Here is a 20,716-nt window from a genome sequence, read left to right as displayed (position 1 = left end):
CAGTTATCTTGCTCACTTCTGAATGGGTCGTGAGTACAGGTGAGTATAGGTGATAACTGGCTCGAGTGCTTACAGACACACAAGCAAAGTCCGCTCCACCACCATGGAGCACTGCCACAAGAAAGCGGCATCCATCATCAAGAACCCCACCAGGCTGTACTCTCTCCTTGCTGCGATTATCAGGCAGGAGGTACAGAAGCCTTGGGTCCCACACCAAAAAGTTCAAGAACACTTATTACCCCACAACCATCAGGCTCCTGAACCGGTGTGGATAACTTCACTCACTTCAACTCTGAACTGATTGTTTAACCTAAAGATTTTATGTACGGTTTCTTGTAAATTTTATTGTATTTCTTTATTTTCCTGTGAATGCCTGCAAGAAAATGAATCTCAAGGGGTACATGGTGACATATGCGTGCTTAGATAATAAATTTAATTTGACTTTAGCTTTGATAAGAGTCCCAGAACTGTACAGCACAGAAATAAGTTGTTGAGCTCGACTTGCTCATGCTGACCGTGATATCCATTTGCCCTCATCCCCCTGCTCCTCTCCTGTCCTATTCTAAACCCCTGCTCCTTTCCTGTCCTATCCAAAATCCCCCTGCTCCTTTCCTGTCCTATCCTAATCCCCCTGCTCCTCTCCTGTTTTATTCTAATCCCCCTGCTCCTTTCCTCTCCTGTCCTGATCCCCCGCTCTGCTCCTGTCCTGTCCTGATCCCCCGCTCTGCTTCTGTCCTATTCTAATACCCCGCTTCTCTCCTGTCCTATCCTAATACCCCTGCTTCTCTCCTGTCCTATCCTAATCCCCCTGCTTCTCTCCTGTCCTATCCTAATACCCCTGCTCCTTTCCTGTCCTATCCTAATCCCCCTGCTCCTTTCCTGTCCTGTCCTGATCCCCCGCTCCTCTCCTGTCCTATTCTGATCCCCCGCTCCTCTCCTGTCCTATTCTGATCCCCCGCTCCTCTCCTGTCCTATTCTGATCCCCCTGCTCCTCTCCTGTCCTATCCTAATCCCCCGCTCCTCTCCTGTCCTATCCTAATCCCCCTGCTCCTTTCCTGTCCTATTCTAATCCCCCCCGCTCCTCTCCTGTCCTATCCTAATCCCCCCCGCTCCTCTCCTGTCCTATCCTAATCCCCCCCGCTCCTCTCCTGTCCTATCCTAATCCCCCCCGCTCCTCTCCTGTCCTATCCTAATCCCCCTGCTCCTCTCCTGTCCTATCCTAATCCCCCCCTGCTCCTCTCCTGTCCTATCCTAATCCCCCCCGCTCCTCTCCTGTCCTGTCCTAATCCCCCTGCTTTCTTGTCCTATCCCAATCCCCCTGCTCCTTTCCTGTCCTATCCCAATCCCCCTGCTCCTTTCCTGTCCTATCCTAATTCCTCTGCCCCTTTCGTCTTCAAGTACCTGTCCATATACCTTTAAAGTACTGTAATCGTATTTGTCACTACCTCTGGCAGCTCTTTGCGTGTAACTACAACTCTCCACGTGGAGTGCGCCCCTCAGATTTTAAACTGCTCCCCTCTCACCTTAATACTATGCCTGGGTAAAGATGGTAATTGTTCTTTAGTGTTAGTTATTTAAGTAACCTAGTTAAGTAATCAACGCTAATGACAGTTAGTCTTTCTTTGAATTTTGATGCTAAAGATAAATCCTTGAAGAGTGCACATACATTCCCAACGTGCATGGAGCTGGTACTGAGCTCTATGTACAGTGGCATGCAAAAGTTTGGGCACCAGTGGCCAAAATTTCTGTTACTGTGAATAGCTAAGCGAGTAAAAGATATACTGATTTCCAAAAGGCATAAAGTTAAAGGTGACACATTTCTTTAATATTTTAAGCAAGAAAACTTTTTTAAAATTTCCATCTTTTACAGTTTCAAAATAACAAAAAAGGAAAAGGGCTCGAAGTAAAAGTTTGGGCACCCTGCATGACAGTACTTAGTAACACCCCCTTTGGCAAGTATCACAGCTTGTAAACGCTTTCTGTAGCCAGCTAAGAGTCTTTCAATTCTTGTTTGGGGGATTTTCACCCATTCTTCCTTGCAAAAGAATTCTAGTTATGCGAGATTCTTGGGCCGTCTTGCATGCACTGCTCTTTTGAGGTCTATCCACAGATTCTCGATGATATTTAGGTCGGGAGACTGTGAGGGCCATGGCAAAACCTTCAGCTTACGTCTCTTGAGGTAGTCCATTGTGGATTTTGAGGTGTGTTTAGGTTCATTATCCTGTTGTAGAAACCATCCTCTTTTCATCTTCGGCTTTTTTTTATATATCAGACGGTGTGATGTTTGCTTCCAGAATTTGCTGGTATTTAATTGAATTCATTCTTCCCTCTACCAGTAAATGTTCCCCGTGCCACTGGCTGCAACACAAGCCCAAAGCATGATTGATCCACCCCCGTGCTTAACAGTTGGAGAGGGGTTCTTTTCATGAAATTCTGCACCCTTTTTTCTCCATCATACCTTTGCTCATTGCGGCCAAAAAGTTCTATTAAAAAGGTTCAAAGGAACATCTAAACAAGCCTGACGCATTTTGGAAACAAGTCCTGTGGACTGATGAAGTTAAAATAGAACTCTTTGGCCACAATGAGCAAAGGTATGTTTGGAGGAAAAAAGTGTGCCGAAAAGAACCCATCTCCAACTGTTAAGCACAGGGGTGAATCGATCATGCTTTGGGCTTGTGTTGCAGCCAGTGGCACTGGGAACATTTACTGGTAGAGGGAAGAATGAATTCAGTTATATATTAGCAAATTCTGGAAGCAAACATCACACCAAAACGGTCCTTCCAGGTGAGGCAACACTTCACCTGTGAGTCGACTGGGGTGATATACTGCGTCTGGTGCTCCCGATGTGGCCTTCTATATATTGGCAAGACCCAACGCAGACTGGGAGACCGCTTTGCTGAACACCTACGCTCTGTCCGCCAGAGAAAGCAGGATCTCCCAGTGGCCACACATTTTAATTCCACATCCCATTCCCATTCTGACATGTCTATCCACGGCCTCCTCTACTGTAAAGATGAAGCCACACTCAGGTTGGAGGAACAACACCTTATATTCCGTCTGGGTAGCCTCCAACCTGATGGCATGAACATCGACCTCTCTAACTTCCGCTAATGCCCCACCTCCCCCTCGTACCCCATCTGTTACTTATTTTTATACACACATTCTTTCTCTTACTCTCCTTTTTCTCCCTCTGTCCCTCTGAATATACCCCTTGCCCATCCTCTGGGTCTTCTCCCCCCTCCCCACCGTCTTTCTTTCCGGACCTCCTGTCCCATGATCCTCTCGTATCCCTTTTGCCTATCACCTGTCCAGCTCTTGGCTCCATCCCTCCCCCTCCTGTCTTCTCCTATCATTTTGGATCTCCCCCTCCCCCTCCAACTTTCAAATCCCTTACTCACTCTTCCTTCAGTTAGTCCTGACGAAGGGTCTCGGCCTGAAACGTCGACTGCACCTCTTCCTAGAGATGCTGCCTGGCCTGCTGTGTTCACCAGCAACTTTGATGTGTGTTGCTTAAATTTCCAGCATCTGCAGAATTCCTGTTGTAAACATCACACCGTCTGCTCAAAAAAAAAGTTAAAGATGAGAAGAGGATGGCTTCTACAACAGAATAATGAACCTAAACACACCTCAAAATCCACAATGGACTACCTCGATGCGCAAGCTGAAAGTTTTGCCATAGCCCTCACAGTCCCCTGACCTAAACATCATCGAGAATTTGTGGATAGACCTCAAAAGAGCAGTGCATGCAAGATGGCCCAAAAATCTCTCAGAACTAGAAGCCTTTTGCAAGGAAGAATGGACAAAAATCCCCCAAACAAGAATTGAAAGACTCTTAGCTGGCTATACAGAAAGCATTTACAAGCTGTGATACTTGCCAAAGGGGGTGTTACTAAGTACTGACCATGCAGGGTGCCCAAACTTTTGCTTCGGGCCCTTTTCCTTTTTTGTGGTTTTGAAACTGTAAAAGATGGAAATGAAAAAGTTTTCTTGCTTAAAATATTGAAGAAATGTGTATTCTTTAACCTTATGCCTTTTGGAAATCGGTTCATCTTTTACTCGCTTAGCTATTCACAGTAACAGAAATTTTGACTGGGGTGCTCAAACTTTTGCATGCCACTGTATTAAAGGGATATGGTCTTCCTGAAGAGAGGGAGTTCAGTGAAACATCTATCAGTTATATCGCTGTAAAGTTGTGTGCAAGTAGTGAGATGTTAAGTTTAAACATATGCATCATTGTGTGATTGACAAACTTGTTAACTTACAAATATTTGTAAACTCCACTATATCAAACTGGTTTCTGCAAGTGGTATTTATTACTGAAGAAAACTTTCAAAAATATTTACTAAAAACTCATTTTACACATACATTTTTTTTTGGTTATTGTAAATACCATCACATCACTCGGGATGAGAAGATTAGATGGAGAACCATGCAATGTTATGTCCATTCTGTTTTCCATTCGAAACTTGTATGAACCATTTCAGAGTAGATCAGGGGTACTTGTCACAGGAGCTTATTTGTAATGTAGAAGAGAAAGAAATACGGAATTTCTTTGTAAAATTATTGTATTTCCATATTTGAGCTCATTAAAAACATTTCCATTAATCCATGACATTTGGGGTCTTATAGTAGTTATTTCTTTTATTATGGTTTACTTTTAGAATATATAATATTTCTATTCCTATAATTCAGATAAATTTATATTTCTTTCAGCTTTACAGCTTAATGAACCAATTCACGTCAAGTTACAGAAATCAAATGCTGTGCTTGAGAAAGTGAGCAAGAGACCAGATGATCCCCAGACCCAAGGTATTGCTGTTGAAACGTTTTCTAAAGACACTTCCAGCAGACCAACGAATGAGCCAACTGTGGGTTCATTTGGTGATTGCTCTAGTGCAGTTAGCTGTGGGAAGCCCCAACAACAAGATATGGATGAAATGATAGAGGTTCTTGGTAAAGAACTCCCTGCATCCCAAGAAGGAATGGAACTTGAAGAACATAGCTATCATCTTCATCTTTCCAGTTGCTCTGAGTGTTTGGAGTTAGAAAATAGCACTATTGAATCTGTCAGATTCACCTCAGCAGAAAATCTACTGGACCTCTCTGATGACTATTGTGAAAGCTCTGATGAAACAGTAATCGAAGAGGACAATTTACTGGAAAACACAGGACAAAGTAACAAAAGTGGAAAGCCTCCCAATGTGTTAATATATGTTGGATCTGATTGCAGTCAGAACTTGATGAAGTTTCAGCAAGTAAAGTCTGTCCTGATGGATTGCCTTGACAATGATAGGTATGCTATCTATCCTCTTCGAGAAGAACAGATTCTGAAGGAGCCTTGGACTGATAACTCTTTGTTACTAATTGTGGCCTATGACAAGCCAGTGTGTGAACAAATTAATAGACAATTCATGAATTACATGTCCAAAGGAGGGAAGATCTTAGGACTCTGCTCATCATTCTGTTTGGGTGATATCAAAATATCTCATAAAAATGAATTGAAGGAAAAGATTCATAAGTTTTGCTTCACAAAATCTGATGGCAATAGTATAATTCTGGATGCTTTTACCAGTGGCAAAGTCTTTTTAAGAGACAAGATTGGTAACACAGAGGATGTCACAGATGATGTTGAGTTGTGGGGGAGTTTAGCTGATCTTGAGAAAGAGATGGTGATCATACGTTTATCCTATGGAGAAAGTGGAGGAGAAGCTGTTCTCTGCCAGGTAAAATTTTAAAAAATTCATTTGTAACAAATTGATTTTTTTATATATAGATTAATATTATTTATATTATTTTATTGTGTTTCTGTCTGGAAGTGATGGTCCATCTTATAAAGATTAAATAATTCTTTGTAAGAGATTGGCCCTCAAGTTAAGGGTTTGAATTGGGGGAAGGCTTATTTTAATAGCTTGGGAAATCTGGTTGGGAGCAGATGCTTGGAAGTTAACTGATAAATGAGAGTCTTAAAAAACGAATCAATACGAATTCAGGGTCAGAAAGTTCCAGCCAGAGTGAAATGCAAAGATGGCAAGATTAAGGAACTTGGACTGATAATTATTTAACAAAAGTTGTTGAAGGAATGACCAGGAAGGAAAAGGATAAGCAACTGGGATTGAATGAGCCTCTTGGAATATAAAAAAATGAGAATTTACCAGAGAAATTAGGAGGGCAAAAAGAGGTAATGCAGTATTCTTGACAAGTAAATTTATGAACAATCCAAAGCCATTCTATAAATCTGCCAGGAACAAAAGGTTAGACAGCAAAAATGTGGGTCTCCTTGGGGACCAAAGGAATGTAGAACCAGATGATGGAGGCTTGGTCTTAAATGAATACTTCTCACTGTGTAGAAAGACATAGAAGTTCAATGTGAGGATAATGTGGAGCAGATCAATATTAAAGGTTGTAGAGAACCATGTTGGATGTGACAGTGTCACATAAGGGTTTATGGATCTCCAGGACCGGGTATGATCTATCCCAGTTGCTATGGGAAGAAAGGGAGGACACAGCTGGGGCCCTGACACAGATTTTTGTTCCTCATTGGTCATAGATGACATACTGGAAGACTGGAGGATGGTTAATGTTCTTTTATTTAAGAAATGCGGAGATAAGCCACGTAACTTGCAGGCTGGTGAGCCTCAATGGTAGGAAAATTATTGGCGAAAATCCTATAGGATAGGATTTATGTACATTTAGAAAGTCAGAGGCTGATCAGGGTAGTCAATATTACCTCTTCTCACCTATCTATCACTACCCCCCTCCCTCCCCACCCCCCAGTCCCCACTTCCTTCCCTTTCTCCTGTGATCCACTCTCCTCTCCTATCAGATTCCTTCTTCTCCAGCTCTTTATCTTTCCAACTTAGCTGGCTTCACTTATCACCTTCTAGCTATCCTCCCCTGCCCTACGCCACTTTTTCATTCTGGCATCTTCCCTCTTCCTTTTCAGTCCTGAAGAATGGTTTCAGCCTGAAATGTTGCCTGTTCATTTCCACAAATGCTGCCTGACCTGCTGAGTTCCTCCGGCATTTTGTGTGTATTGCTTTGGATTTCCAATATCTGCAGACTTTTTCAAGTTTATGATAGTTAATTTTGTTTTTTATGGGGGGGAACTCATTAGTTTGATAGTTTTTAGGGAGATTGATGTTCCCTCATGGTAGATTGGTCCAGAAGGTTGAACTACATGGGATCCAAGATGGCAGAGGATAGTTGCTGCAGGATGTTTCTTTGTTCTGAAGTCTGTAACTAGAGGCGCACCACAGGGATCTATACTGGACCTTTGTTGCTTGTGATATATATTAATAACTTTGACGTGAATATAGGAGGAATGATCAGTAAGCTACAGATGACTTTTAAATTGTGGATGGTGTCGATGATTGTCTTGAGACTACTAGATGCAGATCAGGTGGTAAGTTGGGTGTTGTATTGGCAGATGGAATTTAATTCTGACAAGGGAGAGGAGATACAGTTTAGAAAGTAAAACTGGGTAGGACATGTATAATGTAAGTGGTAGGGCACTGAGGAACATTGACGATCTGGCAGTCTTAGGGTTTAAGTCCTTGATTCCCTGAAAGTGGAAATACAGGTAGATCAGATGATGAAGAAGGCATATGCCATGCTTGCCTTCAAAGGCTTGGGCTAGAGAATATAATAGGTGGGATATTATGTTGCAACCTTACAAAACGTGAGTTAGACTGGACTTGGAGTATTGTGTGCAGTTCTGGTCATCAAACTATAGGAAGGTGGTGTTGTATTTACCAAAGTGGGAGTAGATTCACTAGCATGTTGCCTGGGTTGGAGGGATTTAATTACAGGGAGAGATTGGATAGGCTGAGTTTGTTTTTCCTGGATCAAAGGAGGCTGTGGTGTGAACTGATAGAAATATATGAAATTATAAAGAGGTATAGATATTGTGCATGGTCAGAGTTCTTTCCACATGGTGTGGGCACATTAAAGAAAAATAACACACAAGTTTAAGATGAGAAGAAGAAATTCCAAAGAGGGTTTGAGAAGAAAGTCTTTTTTTTAAACACAGTAGTTGTATCTGGAACTTGCTGCCAGAGGAGGTTTTGGAGTTTAAATAACTTTTTTAGGAGACATGCAAGTAAATAGGAAAGACATAGACTACGAAGTTAAAGAGGGGCAAATGAGATTAGTGCACATGGGCAAATAAATAGTCATAGTGTGGTAGTTCTACTGGTCAGTGACTCTAATCTTCAATGTTTTTTTGTCAACTTAAATGCATTTGAGTTGCAAAACATTTTACAGCAATGTAATGCATTTGTTGCCATCTTGTGATATAGGAAACACAGTGGCCAACTTGTATGCAGAAAGCTTCCGTGGATAAGTCCTGATGCAGGGTTTTGACCTGAAATGTCGATAGTTTGTTTTCTCCCACGGATGCCACCTAACCTACTGTTTTCCTCCAGCAGATTGTGTGTTGCTCCAGATTCTAGCATCTACAATCTCCTGTGTCTTTCATGGACATTTTATTGATGTTGATTCTATGGTTGCGTGGTTGGCTGGCAAATATCGATATCATAGCAGGAATAATTCCCTTTAAATAACACTGAAATATTTTCCATCCACTTAAAAACTTCTATAGTGTCTATATCACAAGACACTTAGTTAAACATCTTCAAAAATGTGAAGTCTTTGACACTGTCGTAGTCTCTACTGGGCCATGGCGAGCCCAAATTTTGACTTGTCTGGAACTCATTTGTTCTAATCAACAAATCTATTTCAAAATCTAACCCAATCAGAAAAAAAGAGGCAAAGAACAGAGGAGAGCTAAAGAGCTATTACTACATCACCTTTGCATTGTTACTTTATAAAACCATAAGACTATATGGGCTTATTAGAGTAATTTTATTTATTAGTAAAAATGGTAGCTGAGTGAGATGCTTCTGGGACTGCAGAATGAATCTGCTTCTCTTGGCAGGGAATGACGGTGCCATTACCCATCTATAGAACACTGGGAGTCAGGTCTGCAAACCTTGGGCACAACTGATTCTCCTCGGTTTTGAGTTGGCTACTGGTTTTGGCAGCATCGCTGCTAGGGCTGGGGGCTTAGGGCTATTGGTGATCAGGAAGCAACTGTGAAGAGCATGAATGTGGCAGTTGTGGGTAAGGAAGCCTCACTTGGAAGAAAGTGGACAGCTTGAGAATCCAGGCAGCGAGAGTAAGGAAGTGGGATTGCTGTGGAGGACAAGGTAATTGAGAGAAAAATGGGGTAGGGGTGGGGAGAGGACTAGAGGTAAAATGGTTGACTTAAAGGGCTGAAGCTGAAGTGGAGGGGGGGAGGAGAACAGGGCCTGGAGAGCTGAGGGAGGAAGTTGTAGAAAAAGGTGTGGAGGTAGAAATACAAGGGTGGGAATGAAGGAGGAAGAGGGTCAGACTGGAAAGTGGTGATGGAGTCGGTGTAGCTCAGATCAAGTGTGTGTGCATATGCAGGCAAGCATCCGTGTCTTTGGTCATCTTAATCCACATCACCATTGCACTGAGATCACATAATAACAGCCGCCCCATGTGAAAAGAATTCCCAGGTAGATACCTTATACTCCTCAGAACTGGAATGGAAACAAATTCTTGTCTCCGTGAAAGTGCTTAGGAAGAATAAAGTACTATAGGTGTATTGTTTGTCTCTGCAGCTGCAGACAGTGTGTAGTTTGAGGAGACCAATGTGGAGGGAAATTAGAGATGGTGCGGGAAAGTGTTAAATCAAAGGCAAGTATCCTCCTTGAGCAAATTTAGTATCAATATATAATGCTTGACAGAGATCGCCAAGCTTTTATTTCCTGAAAATTTATATATATATTTCTTTTGTTGTAATACCAATACAGGTACACCTTGAAATCCCCCCTGAGTCAACTGAGATCCATATGGAAGAGGATTTCAGAACACTTAAACAGAGCAATGCACTACGATATGAAGTGCTGACGGAAATCCTGAAGCATTTACAACTTAGTTGTGGACTTTCTGAAATGCCATCTTTGACACCAGTGTATCTGTTGACCAAGAAAAAGGTAAAGATATAATTTCAATGCTACAAAAGCTCTTGACTTTTTCTTGGGGTAGAAAGCTACAAAAACTTCACTGATAATTGTATCAAGACATTTTGGTTTGAACTTTTTGATTATGTTTGTGGAGTAAAAGTTATTTTGGCCATTTTCTGTTTTTAAATTGCAGAATATCTGCTCTTAAAGAAATCTTTGCGGCTAGTTGACCATGATTGTGAATATATATTCTTCCAGAACATTATCAATTGTTAACCAGCGCAGATTGCTGGAATGCTGCACTGTATACCATCTAATTCCCTTTCGGACAGTAAATGTGGCTTAATCACTTACAGCAAATCTAAATCTTGTAAATATATTGCCTTCTCCAGTGTCAATGGAAACAATCTAGTGTTAATTATTTTGATTTTTTTCCCCCGACCTACCCTAAATTTTCTCATCTTCTGTGCAAGGAACCAGATTTTTTTTTAAAAGGACTTCTTCGGATATGGACTTTAAGAGAATACATTTTCTAACCTAAGCTGTAGTAAAGCTTAATCTTTCAAATGTTGAACTGTGATCAACTTTACACTCAACAAATATTTCTGATTACATTGTTTCCTTAACATATTTAATTTAAAGATCCTCAGCAATTCACAGCAATGAACAGTTTGCAGCTGATTACACTAGATTGACTTGATGCAGAAGGATTAAGGTTAAATAAAATATTACTAAATTATATTTGACATTAAAGCTCTATGTAATGCTCATGAAGAAAAATGTAAGGAAGAGTACGCATTTACTTTTGCACATTCCTATTACGCATGCTGAGTTCCAGATAAATAAATCACTTGTACCTACCTCTCTGTTACTATTTTCGCAATGAGACCGTTTGGTATTGAATATTCCACAAGGAGGCACTGTATGGCTAAAAATGTCATATCAGTTACCTGAATGTGTGTGACTGTCTTTTATAGAATTCTGTGGAATGTATAGAGCCATTAACTCTATGAAATCAGACAATTTTCTTCTGGCAAACCAACTTTATTTCTTTAATATATAGATTTATTGCATTAGTTAACAGTAAAATCCTAGTCAGAGGCTAAAAGCTAAATGATAGCCACAGTAATTCCTACTGCAACTGTAGTAGTGCATTGCATTAATTTAGATATTAAGAATGTCTGCTGGTTTGGATTTAAAGTTATATCTTTGTGACCTAAGCTGAAAGAATGTCTGAGCAGAAGTCCTTTCCATTTGTTTGATTAAAATTAGAGCAGCATGACTGGGGACAGACAGAGCAGACAGTGTATCCTGTGAGTGGGATGTTTGAGTTCTATATATGGATAGATATATTGATTTTATTTTGAGTCAACATTACAAATAGGTAATGACAGTAGCGCAGTGGTTAGCGCAACGTTATTATAGCCTGAGGCGTCCCGGACTTAAATTCTGGCGCCATCTGTAAGGAGCTTGTATGCTCTCCCCATTAATGGCAAGGGTTTCCTCTGGGTGCTCCAGTTTCCTCCCACAGTGGAAAGATGTGCTGTTTAGTAGGCTAATTAGTCAATGTAAATTGTCCTGGGATTAGGCTAGTGTTAGATAGGTGGGCTGCTGGGTGGTGTGGCTCATTGGGCCAGAAGTGCCTTATCTGTGCTGTTTCTCTAAATGAAAATAAATAATAAATTACTTTTGTCTTGGATTGAAATGCTTCTATTTTGCCCTTGTACCTTGTTATCTATTTTCTTACCTATTCCTTAATGCCGTGTAACAGTTTGCAACTTGTGTTTGAAATCAAACAAAATAGATGGATATTTGTAAATGAGAATAAAAAGATATATTTAAAAACATGTTAGTTTGTGATAATTGCCCATGTTTCCTTCTGAAAGTGAGGCAAAATAGATTTCCTTCCTATCCTGTTAGCAGCAAAAAGGCAGATTTTTGCAGGTAATCTTAATATAGGGTGGGAAATGATCTGTAAAAGTAAAAGGGTGCATTAGGAGGGTTTTTGTTAAGATGTTGTAGAAATTTCCCAAATGCAGCATAATTGGGTATTTTCTTTGCTTTGACATTTGCCCTGGCTGCAAAAGAACTGCACTGTGAAGCAACAATGAGGTTCTTTCCTCCTTTTCTCTGCTTAAAACTAGTCCTGAAGAATGGCCATTGTTCTGAGACCTCAGCCCTCTAACTTCTTCATGATGCTGCCTAACTTATTGAATACTTATAGTGTTTTCTATACTTATTTCATATTTCTTGATTTTTGTGTTACAGTTGCCACTAGTTTTCTGTAACCAAGACTAGAAATAGATCAAGCAGAGAGCTTTAGAAAGATGGGTCAACCAGAATTAGATTTACTGCAGCTGAATGCCCTTTTTGAAGATCAAGTTCAAGTTTGACCATGCATGTACACAACCAAATGAAACAGTGTTTCCCTAGGTTATGATGTACCCACAAAACATATCACACACACCCCATAAGACAAAATCTTACCACAAATAAGTTAATATGATATAATTTAAAATGCATGTAGCGTACAGCAGAGGTACGCAGTATGGTAAACAGTTTGCTGCCCTAGTGGCGAGAGCCAAAAAGCTATTAATCCAGATTGGCAGTCCTAGTCCTGATGCTCCTGTACCTCATTTCTGGCGGTAGTAGGTCAAAGAGATTGTGGGGTGGGTGGTAGGGATCCTCAACAATGCTTCAGGCCCTTCGTGTACAATACTCCCAGTAAATATCACAAATAGGGGGAGGGAGACCCTGGTGATCCTCTCAGCGGTTTTTACCATCCTCTAGGTTCTTGCAGTCCAATGTCTTGCAGCTTCTGTAGCACACAATGATGCAGATAGACAGGAAATTGACAATAGTGCTCCTGCAGAAAGTTGTTAGAATGGGAGTGGGGAATATCCCCATTCCTATCAACTTGACCAGCTGCTCAAATCTTGGGCTATCACTGAGAAATGATGTCCAATTATTTCTCTATGCATCGCACACCTTGCAGGTCCCTTTTAGAAAACTGCATGGTGACAAAATAATCCCAGATGCTTTTGTTCTTGTTAGTTTAAAGGTAATTTTTTTCACTAGCACTTAGCATAAGTTTATATGCCTGTATATTTAATGACATTGTTTTGGTTAGCTGAATTAGCAGAAATCCAAAACTGTTGCCCTCAAAGTTGTGATTTGACATGTATTCTGGAAAATCTTCCTGAAAGTGTTGTTATTTTACCTGCTACCACTGCTGTTTTAGAAGAATTATTTTGGTAAGCAGTTTAAGATGATTTCAGTTAATAAGAATTTGTGGTGGCATCCGTTAGTCTCGTGAGACCATGGATCTGCGCCTGGAAAGTCTTGCAAGTGTCCTCTCCAGGGCGCAGGCCTGGGCAAGGTTGTAAGGAAGACCGGCAGTTGCCCATGCTGCAAGTCTCCCCTCTCCACAACACCGATGTTGTCCAGGGGAAGGGCAAGGGCTGATACAGCTTGGCACCAGTGTTGTCGTAAGAGTTGCCAGAACGAGCTTGAAGGCAACGTCGGACTGCCTTAGGGACTCCAGCTCTGGATTTGTCCTTGGGGTTTACTCCCAAAGCCGTTCCCATGAGTGGGTATGGCCGCAAGGCAGTGGAGGTTTGAAATCAGATTTTTCCCCCTCTTAAATGGACTGCCTGCCCAGGCTGTCGAGCTCCATCTACCTGAAGCTCTGTTTTTAAGGCGCCAGGACCCGCCTTCACCCCTTCTCCTGTCAGTAGAAACAGTTCCGCCGGGCTTAGAGGCTAAGCCACTGAGAATGCCAGGAATTGGACTTGGTTGTCAGGGGCTATTTGAGGTGCATGCTGTGAGGAGCACTTTTAGGTGGTGGGAGCTTGTCCCCACTACCACTCCTCGGCTTGACAACCTTGGAACCTAATAAGAATTATCAAATGCTTAAAATAACCAGATACATGGCTTGAGTGGTGGATGAGTTTCACTGCAAGGCAAAATGGATTTCTTTATTTTATTTAGAGATACAGCACAGTAACAGGCTGTTTTGGCCCAATGAGCCCACGTCGCCCTTTTAGAGAGGAATGGCTGACAGGCAGGCGGCAGCGAGCGGGAATAAAGGGGGCCTTTTCTGGTCGACTGTCAGTGACTAGTGGTGTTCCACAGGGGTCAGTATTGGAACTGCTACTTTTCACATTGTTTGTCAATGATTTAGATAGTAGAATTGATGGCTTTGTGGCGGGTAGGTAGAGCTGAGGAAGCAATGCGATTGCAGCAAGGCTTAGACAAATTGAAAAAACGGACACAAAGAAGTGGCAGATGGAATGCAGTGTTGGGAAATGTACGACAGTGCATTTTGGTAAAAGGAACAATAGTCTAAGTGGGGAGAAGGTTTAAACATCGGAAGTGCAGAGAGACTTGGGAGTCACTCCCAGAAGGTTAATTTACAGGTTGAGTCTGTGGTGAAGAAGGCAAATGCAACGTTGGCACTTATTTCAAGGGGAGGGAATAAAATATAAAAACATGGAGATAATACTGAAGTTTTATAAGACATTAGTCAAACAGCACTTGGAATATTGTCATTTATTAACCCGTACATCTCTGGAATCCAGGAGGAAACTCTCACAGTCCGGGGAGAACATACAAACAGCTTGCAGATAGTGGTGTAAATTGAACTGGGGTTGCTGCCACTGTAATAGCATTGTGCTGATTGCTCTATTCCCGTGTTGCCCCACCTGCATTGAGGTTTACACTGAGTTACAAAGTGACCTGACTTGTTGAAGAAGCACACCCATCTAAGGAGCTTTATTTCTGCGTGTCTCTGATCTACACTATGTTGTTCTCTAGGAACATGTTGCAGGAGATAAATTGGTGCATGCAAATCTCAAGAAAATTCTATTTTTGTTTGTTTTGTGTTGTAGGGGGCAGATGGTTTCTGAAACTGGATGGCAGAGTCCTTGGATATTCTTATGAATAAAACAAGACATTAAAATATTGAAAGACCTAGATAGAGTGGAGTGGAGATGATGCTTCCTATATTGGGGGAGTCTTGGACCAGAGGACACAGCCTCAGAATAGAAGGACATCCCTTTAGAACAGAGATGGGCAGGGATTTCTTTAGCCGAAGGGTGGTGAATCAATGGAATTCATTGCCACGGATGTCTGTGGAGGCTGAGTCATTGGATATATTTAAAGTGAAGGTTGGTAGGTTCTTGATTAATAGTGCATCAAAAGTTACAGGGAGAAGGCAGGAGGAATGCGGTTGGTAGGCACAATAAATCATCCATGATGGAATGTTAGAGCAGACTCGATGAACTGAATAGCCTATTTTGCTCCTATGTCATGTATTATATGATCTATTTTATTAGACACTTTGCTTCTACAGATGCTTCTGCATAGGGATACACCTGCTATTAAAAATTTTAGAAGGATCAGTGTAGATTGAGTAGAGCAACTGATTTCTTGGATTAAAATTAACAGAAATGAAATCAAAAAAAATTTTAAGGCAATCGCTCCTTCATCTGGACCAATATCTAGTGCTGATGCCGGTCCTCTGACCACATTAACAGAGTGTCAAAAGAACAGGAGAAAGAAGCCTCTGTGTGTGCTGTGTTGTCCTTGCGTTTGATCTAAGCACCTTAGTATCCAAATGCTGTTGATGACTAATAAGACACTGTTGACAACTAGTAAGACATTGTTTTTAATTAGCATTGAAAATCCAAGAATTTCAATTAATGTGCAACATATGTGAGATAGTGAGAGCTTACTTTGAATTGGAAAAGCCTTATTTGTCACAATTACATCGAAACATACAGTGAAATGTGTCGTTTTGCGTCATATCAAATCAGCAAGGATTGCGCTGGGCAGCCCAAGTGTCATCGTGCTTCCGGTGTCAACACTGCACGTCCACAACTCACTAACCCTAACTGCTTGTCTTTGGAATGTGGGAGGAAACCGGAGTACCTGGAGGATTTTGGCGCTGTTACAGGGAGTACGTACAAACTTACCAAAAGCGTTGGGAATCGAACCCTGATCTTACAGCTGGCACTGTAAAAGTGTTCTGCTAACCACTATGCTCCTTGGCTGCCCACAGGAAGAAGAATAGAGAACGCGTAAATATTTGTGTTTTATTTCCGCATTTATTCCAATCTAAGATCATTCTTAAAGCCTATGATTATTAGTGAAGCAGTCTTAAAGGTCAGTGTTATTTTGGAGGAGATATGGCAGCAAAGTCACAAAGCAGCAGTAGGATAAAGAGTAGATGATCTGTTTTAATGATGTTGGTTAGGGGATACAAATTGGACAGGACAAGGAGAGAACTGTCTTACTGTTCTTTGAAAAGTACTGTGGGAATACCACTAGGGCAGATATGGCTTTATGTTAATATATCATTCTGTTCTGAGGGGGGTGGGGGTTTGTGTGTGTGTCAGACATAGTGAGCGGGTGGGAAAAGGGCTTATTTTGCTGCTGTTGTTGCTGCCTGTGTTGCAGTATGTCGTTATGTTGAGCGTTGAAGGCATGCTGTGTTGTCGCTGGAATGTGTGATGACGCGTCAAAGTTCAGAGTAAGTTCATTATCAAAGTGCATATAGGTCACCATAAACTACCCTGAGATTCATTTTCTTGCAGGCATTCACAGTAAATACAAAGAAACACAATAGAATCAATAAAAAATGCACGCGACAGAGATGGACACGGAACCATTGTGCAAAAGACAAGCAGCTGTGCAAATAGAAAAAAAGAAAAAAAATTTAGTAAACATCGAGAACATGCATTGTAGAGTCCTTAAAGTGAGCCCATGGGGGTGGAATGAGTTCAGTGTTGGGGTGGGTGAAGTTGAGTGGAGTTATCGGCTCTGGTTAAAGAGCTTGATTGTTGAGGGGTAGTAACTGTTCCTGAACCTGGTGAAGTGGAACCGGAAGGTCCTGTACCACCACCTTGATGGCAGTAGTGAGAAGAGAGCATGGCCTCGATGGTAGGGATCCATGATGATGGATGCAGCTTTCCTGTGACAGTGCTCCATGTAGATGTGCTTGATGGTGGGGAGGGGTTTTACCCATGATGGACTGGACTGTACCTACTACCTTTTTGTAGGCTTTTCCATTCGAGAGCATTGGTGTTTCCATACCAGACTGTGATGCAACCAGTCAGTATACTCTCCACCGGGAGATCTGTAGAAGTTTGTTAAAGTTTTAGGTGGCGTGCTCAACCTTTACAATCTTGCAAGGAAGTAGAGACACTGCCGTACTTTCTTTGCAGGCTATCCCCAGCACGTGTGTGTGTGTGTGTGTGTGTGTGTGTGTTAATGCAGACGAGACATTTCAGTATGTTTCGATGTACATGTGATAAATAAATAATTTTGAATCTGATACAATCAACATTCACTCAAATTGTCAGGCTGGTTTATGTTACGTGTTCTCAAGTATGCCCGGAAACCATGTCATTCTGATAAAAAGCAGAGTGTCAACACTGTCACATTTCACTGCCAGATTGTTAATGATTCCTCTATTTAAAAAAAAGAAGGCATTTAAACTTTTAAGTATGTAAAGCTTTTGAAGTCAATTGTAGCATATTTGTGTTGCAAATATGGGCCAATGTTACTGATTAATTTCTGTGTTTAACTGTTTGTCGCTGGTGCAATGTATTTCTTCTTGGTCCTTTTTTAAGTCCAATCTGATTTCACCTTTTGTGTATTTTTCACTATATGTGATCAACCTTGTAACTTTAAAAAAAATAAATAGGTTTAATTTCAATATAGAATATTAATGAAATGGTGCAGACGTTGGAAATATTAAACAAAGCTGGACAATATGAAAACAATCAGCAAATGGAGAAAAAGATAGATTAACATTTTCTGCTCTCGCCATTTGTCAGAGCTGCTAAATTAGGTTGTTTTCTCTAACTATTCTGCCTGACCAGCTGATTGAATGTAGATGACAACTATGGCAGGGTTTGCAGGCCATTACTTCCTCCAAAGCAAAACCCCAAACCAAGAATGCTTCACTACCAGACGAGCTCAACACCTTCTGTGCTTGCTTTGAAAGGGAGAATAGAATTACAGCTATGAGGATTCCTGTGCTTCCCGTGACCTTGTGATCCCCTGTCTCGGAGGCAGATCTCATGCCCTCTTACAAGAGGGCGAATCCTCGCAAGGCGACAGGGCCCGGTGGAGCGGCAAGGCCCTGAAAACCTGTGTCAAGCAACTGGCAGGGGTATTCAAAGACATCTGCACTCTCATTGCTACAGTTGGAAGTTTTCTCCTGCTTCAGAAGGGCAACAGTTATACCAGTCAACATACACACAAAATGCTGGAGGAACTCAGCACCCCAGGCAGCATCTATATAAAATGTACAGTCGCCGTTTCGGGCTGAGACCCTTCAGTGCCCAAGTAGAGAAGGGTGAGCTGCCTTAACAACTACTGTCCAGTAACGCTCATATCTATGGTGATGAAATGCTTTGAGAGGTTGGACGTGGCTAGAAACAAATCCTGCCTCAGCAAGGACCTAGACCCACTGTAATTACCTATTGCCGCAATAGGTCAACAGCAGACGTGATCTCAATGGCTTTCCACGTGGCCTTGGATCCCCTGGACAGTGCAAATACCTATGTTGGGGTGCTGTTTATTAACTATACCTCAGGATTTAACACCATCATTCCTACAGTCCCGATCGAAAAGCTACAGAAGCTAGGCCTCCGTACCTCCCTTTGCAACTGGATACACGACTTCCTAACTGGAAGACCACAATCTGTGTGGATTCGAAATAACTCCTCCACCTTGCTGACAGTTAACTCTGGCACACCACAGGGATGTGTGCTTAATCCACTGCTCTACTCTCTTTACACCCATGACTCTGTGGCTAAGCACAACTCAAGTGTCACCTATAAATTTGCTGATGGTACAGCTGTTGTTGGCAGAATTTTAGATGGTGACAAAGGGGTATGCCAGTCCGAATGCTCTCCTGGGTACATTTCAATTACCTGGGTGCCAGTATCTCTGAGGACCTAACCTGGGCGCAATATATTGATGCAGCTATAGAGAAGGCAAGAGAGTGGCTATATTTCATTCGGAGTTTAGAAGATATGGTTTGTCAATAAAAACACTTGAGAACTTCTACAAATGTACTGAGGAGAGCATTCTGACTGGCTGCATGACCATCTGGTATGGGGGAGGGGGTGGGGTTACTGCCCAAGATTGAAGTAAATTGCAGAAACTTGTAAAATTAGTCAGCTCCATCATGGGCACTAACCTCCGTAGTATCCAAGACGTCTTCAAGGAGTGGTGCCTTAGGAAGACGGCGTCCATCATTAAGGACCCTCACCACTCAGGACATGCCCTCTTCTCATTGTTACTGTCAAGAAGGATGTACAGAAGCCTGAAGGCACACACTCAGCAATTCAGAAACAGCTCCTTCCCCTCTGCCATGCAACTTCTAAGTGGACATTGAACCCATGAACATTACCTCACTAGTTTTTTTTAATTTCTGTTTTTTCTTTGCACCACTTATTTTAACTTAAATATTTAATAGACGTGTATACAATTACTGTAATTCAGTTGTTTTTTCTGTATTTATCATGTATTGCATTGCAGTGCTGCGTAAAGTTAATGAATTTCATGACATATGCCAGTGATATTAAATCTGATTCTGATTGTGAACATAAAACAGTACAGTACAGGAACAAGACATTGCCCACAATATCTGTGCTGATCATGATGCCAATTTCTGCCTGCACATGGTCTATATCCTTCCGTTCTTTGCCTCTTACACTTTGCCATTGTGTCTGCTTAGACAATGCCCTCTTGCAGCGTATCCAGGCACCTGCCACTCTCTGCTTATAACAAAAATATGCCCTATCCACCATCTCCTTTAAATACTGTCTAATTAGGTAATATTGCAGTGAACCACTTCTGCACCCGCTTCAAAGCCTCCACATCTATTCTGTAATGCAGTGCAAACAATGTGGCGTAACCAGCACTTTGTACAGCTGTAACATGATTTCCTTACTTTTACCCTCATCTCCCAACCGATGGAAGCAGGTATGCCATAACACACAAAATGCTGGGGGAACTCAGCAGGTCGGGCAGCATCCATAGAAAGGAATAAACATTCAATGTTTCAGGCTGAGACTGTTCATTTGGAAAGTATGCCATTAACCTTCTTATCCACTTTATTTTTTGTGTTGTCACTTTTCAAGGAGTTGTGAACCTGCACCCCAAGATCTCTCTGTACATCAGTGCTGCCATTTACTCTGCACTTGTATCTTACATTTGATCTCCCAAAGTGTAAGCAAGGTGTAAGCACTAGTTTGGATGAAACTCCATTGGCCATTCCTCTGCTTATATTCTCAAGCAGTTTGTTTCTTGCTGAACCCTTTGGGAAGCTTTCTCTGTGTCTGCAAATCTGTCAACTTGTATGTCCCTAGTGTCTCTAGCATTATCTGTTTGCCAGCTTAGGTTACCTGAAGCAACACACAGAAAATGCTCAAGGAACTCAACAAATCAGGCAGCATGTATAGAAATGAATAAATAGTTGACGTTTGGGGCTGAGATTAGTTACTTGAATATATCTTACAGATGATCTTTTGGTGAAAGGCAGTGTTCTACAGAGTGTCTTAAAAGGTAGACACTTTCAGGAAGCTAGACAGCTTCCTGAAGTGGTCCCACTTTTTTGACAAAGAAGTATGCTGAGAGAAGAGTAATAGGGGAAAGTTATTACTTTGAAACAGAAGTGCTATTTGATGATATTAAAATTCACTTTCAGT

The 20,716-nt window shown here is 41.6% G+C and overlaps 1 protein-coding gene across 1 annotated transcript in view; it reads left to right on the top strand.

The window, feature by feature from the left end:
- The window catches only part of hlcs (holocarboxylase synthetase (biotin-(proprionyl-CoA-carboxylase (ATP-hydrolysing)) ligase)), a 171,136-nt gene that overhangs the window by 33,880 nt on the left and 116,540 nt on the right, over positions 1-20,716 (top strand). Inside the window, exons 4-5 of the mRNA XM_072259956.1 lie at positions 4,714-5,723; positions 9,837-10,019. Coding sequence (XP_072116057.1) covers positions 4,714-5,723; positions 9,837-10,019 — 1,193 coding nt within the window. The remainder of the gene's footprint in view (positions 1-4,713; positions 5,724-9,836; positions 10,020-20,716) is intronic.

The sequence above is a fragment of the Mobula birostris genome, chromosome 6, assembly GCF_030028105.1.
Source record: "Mobula birostris isolate sMobBir1 chromosome 6, sMobBir1.hap1, whole genome shotgun sequence".
NCBI lineage: Eukaryota > Metazoa > Chordata > Chondrichthyes > Myliobatiformes > Myliobatidae > Mobula > Mobula birostris.
Note: the sequence above shows the minus strand (reverse complement) of the source record. Positions and strands in the feature narration are given on the sequence as shown.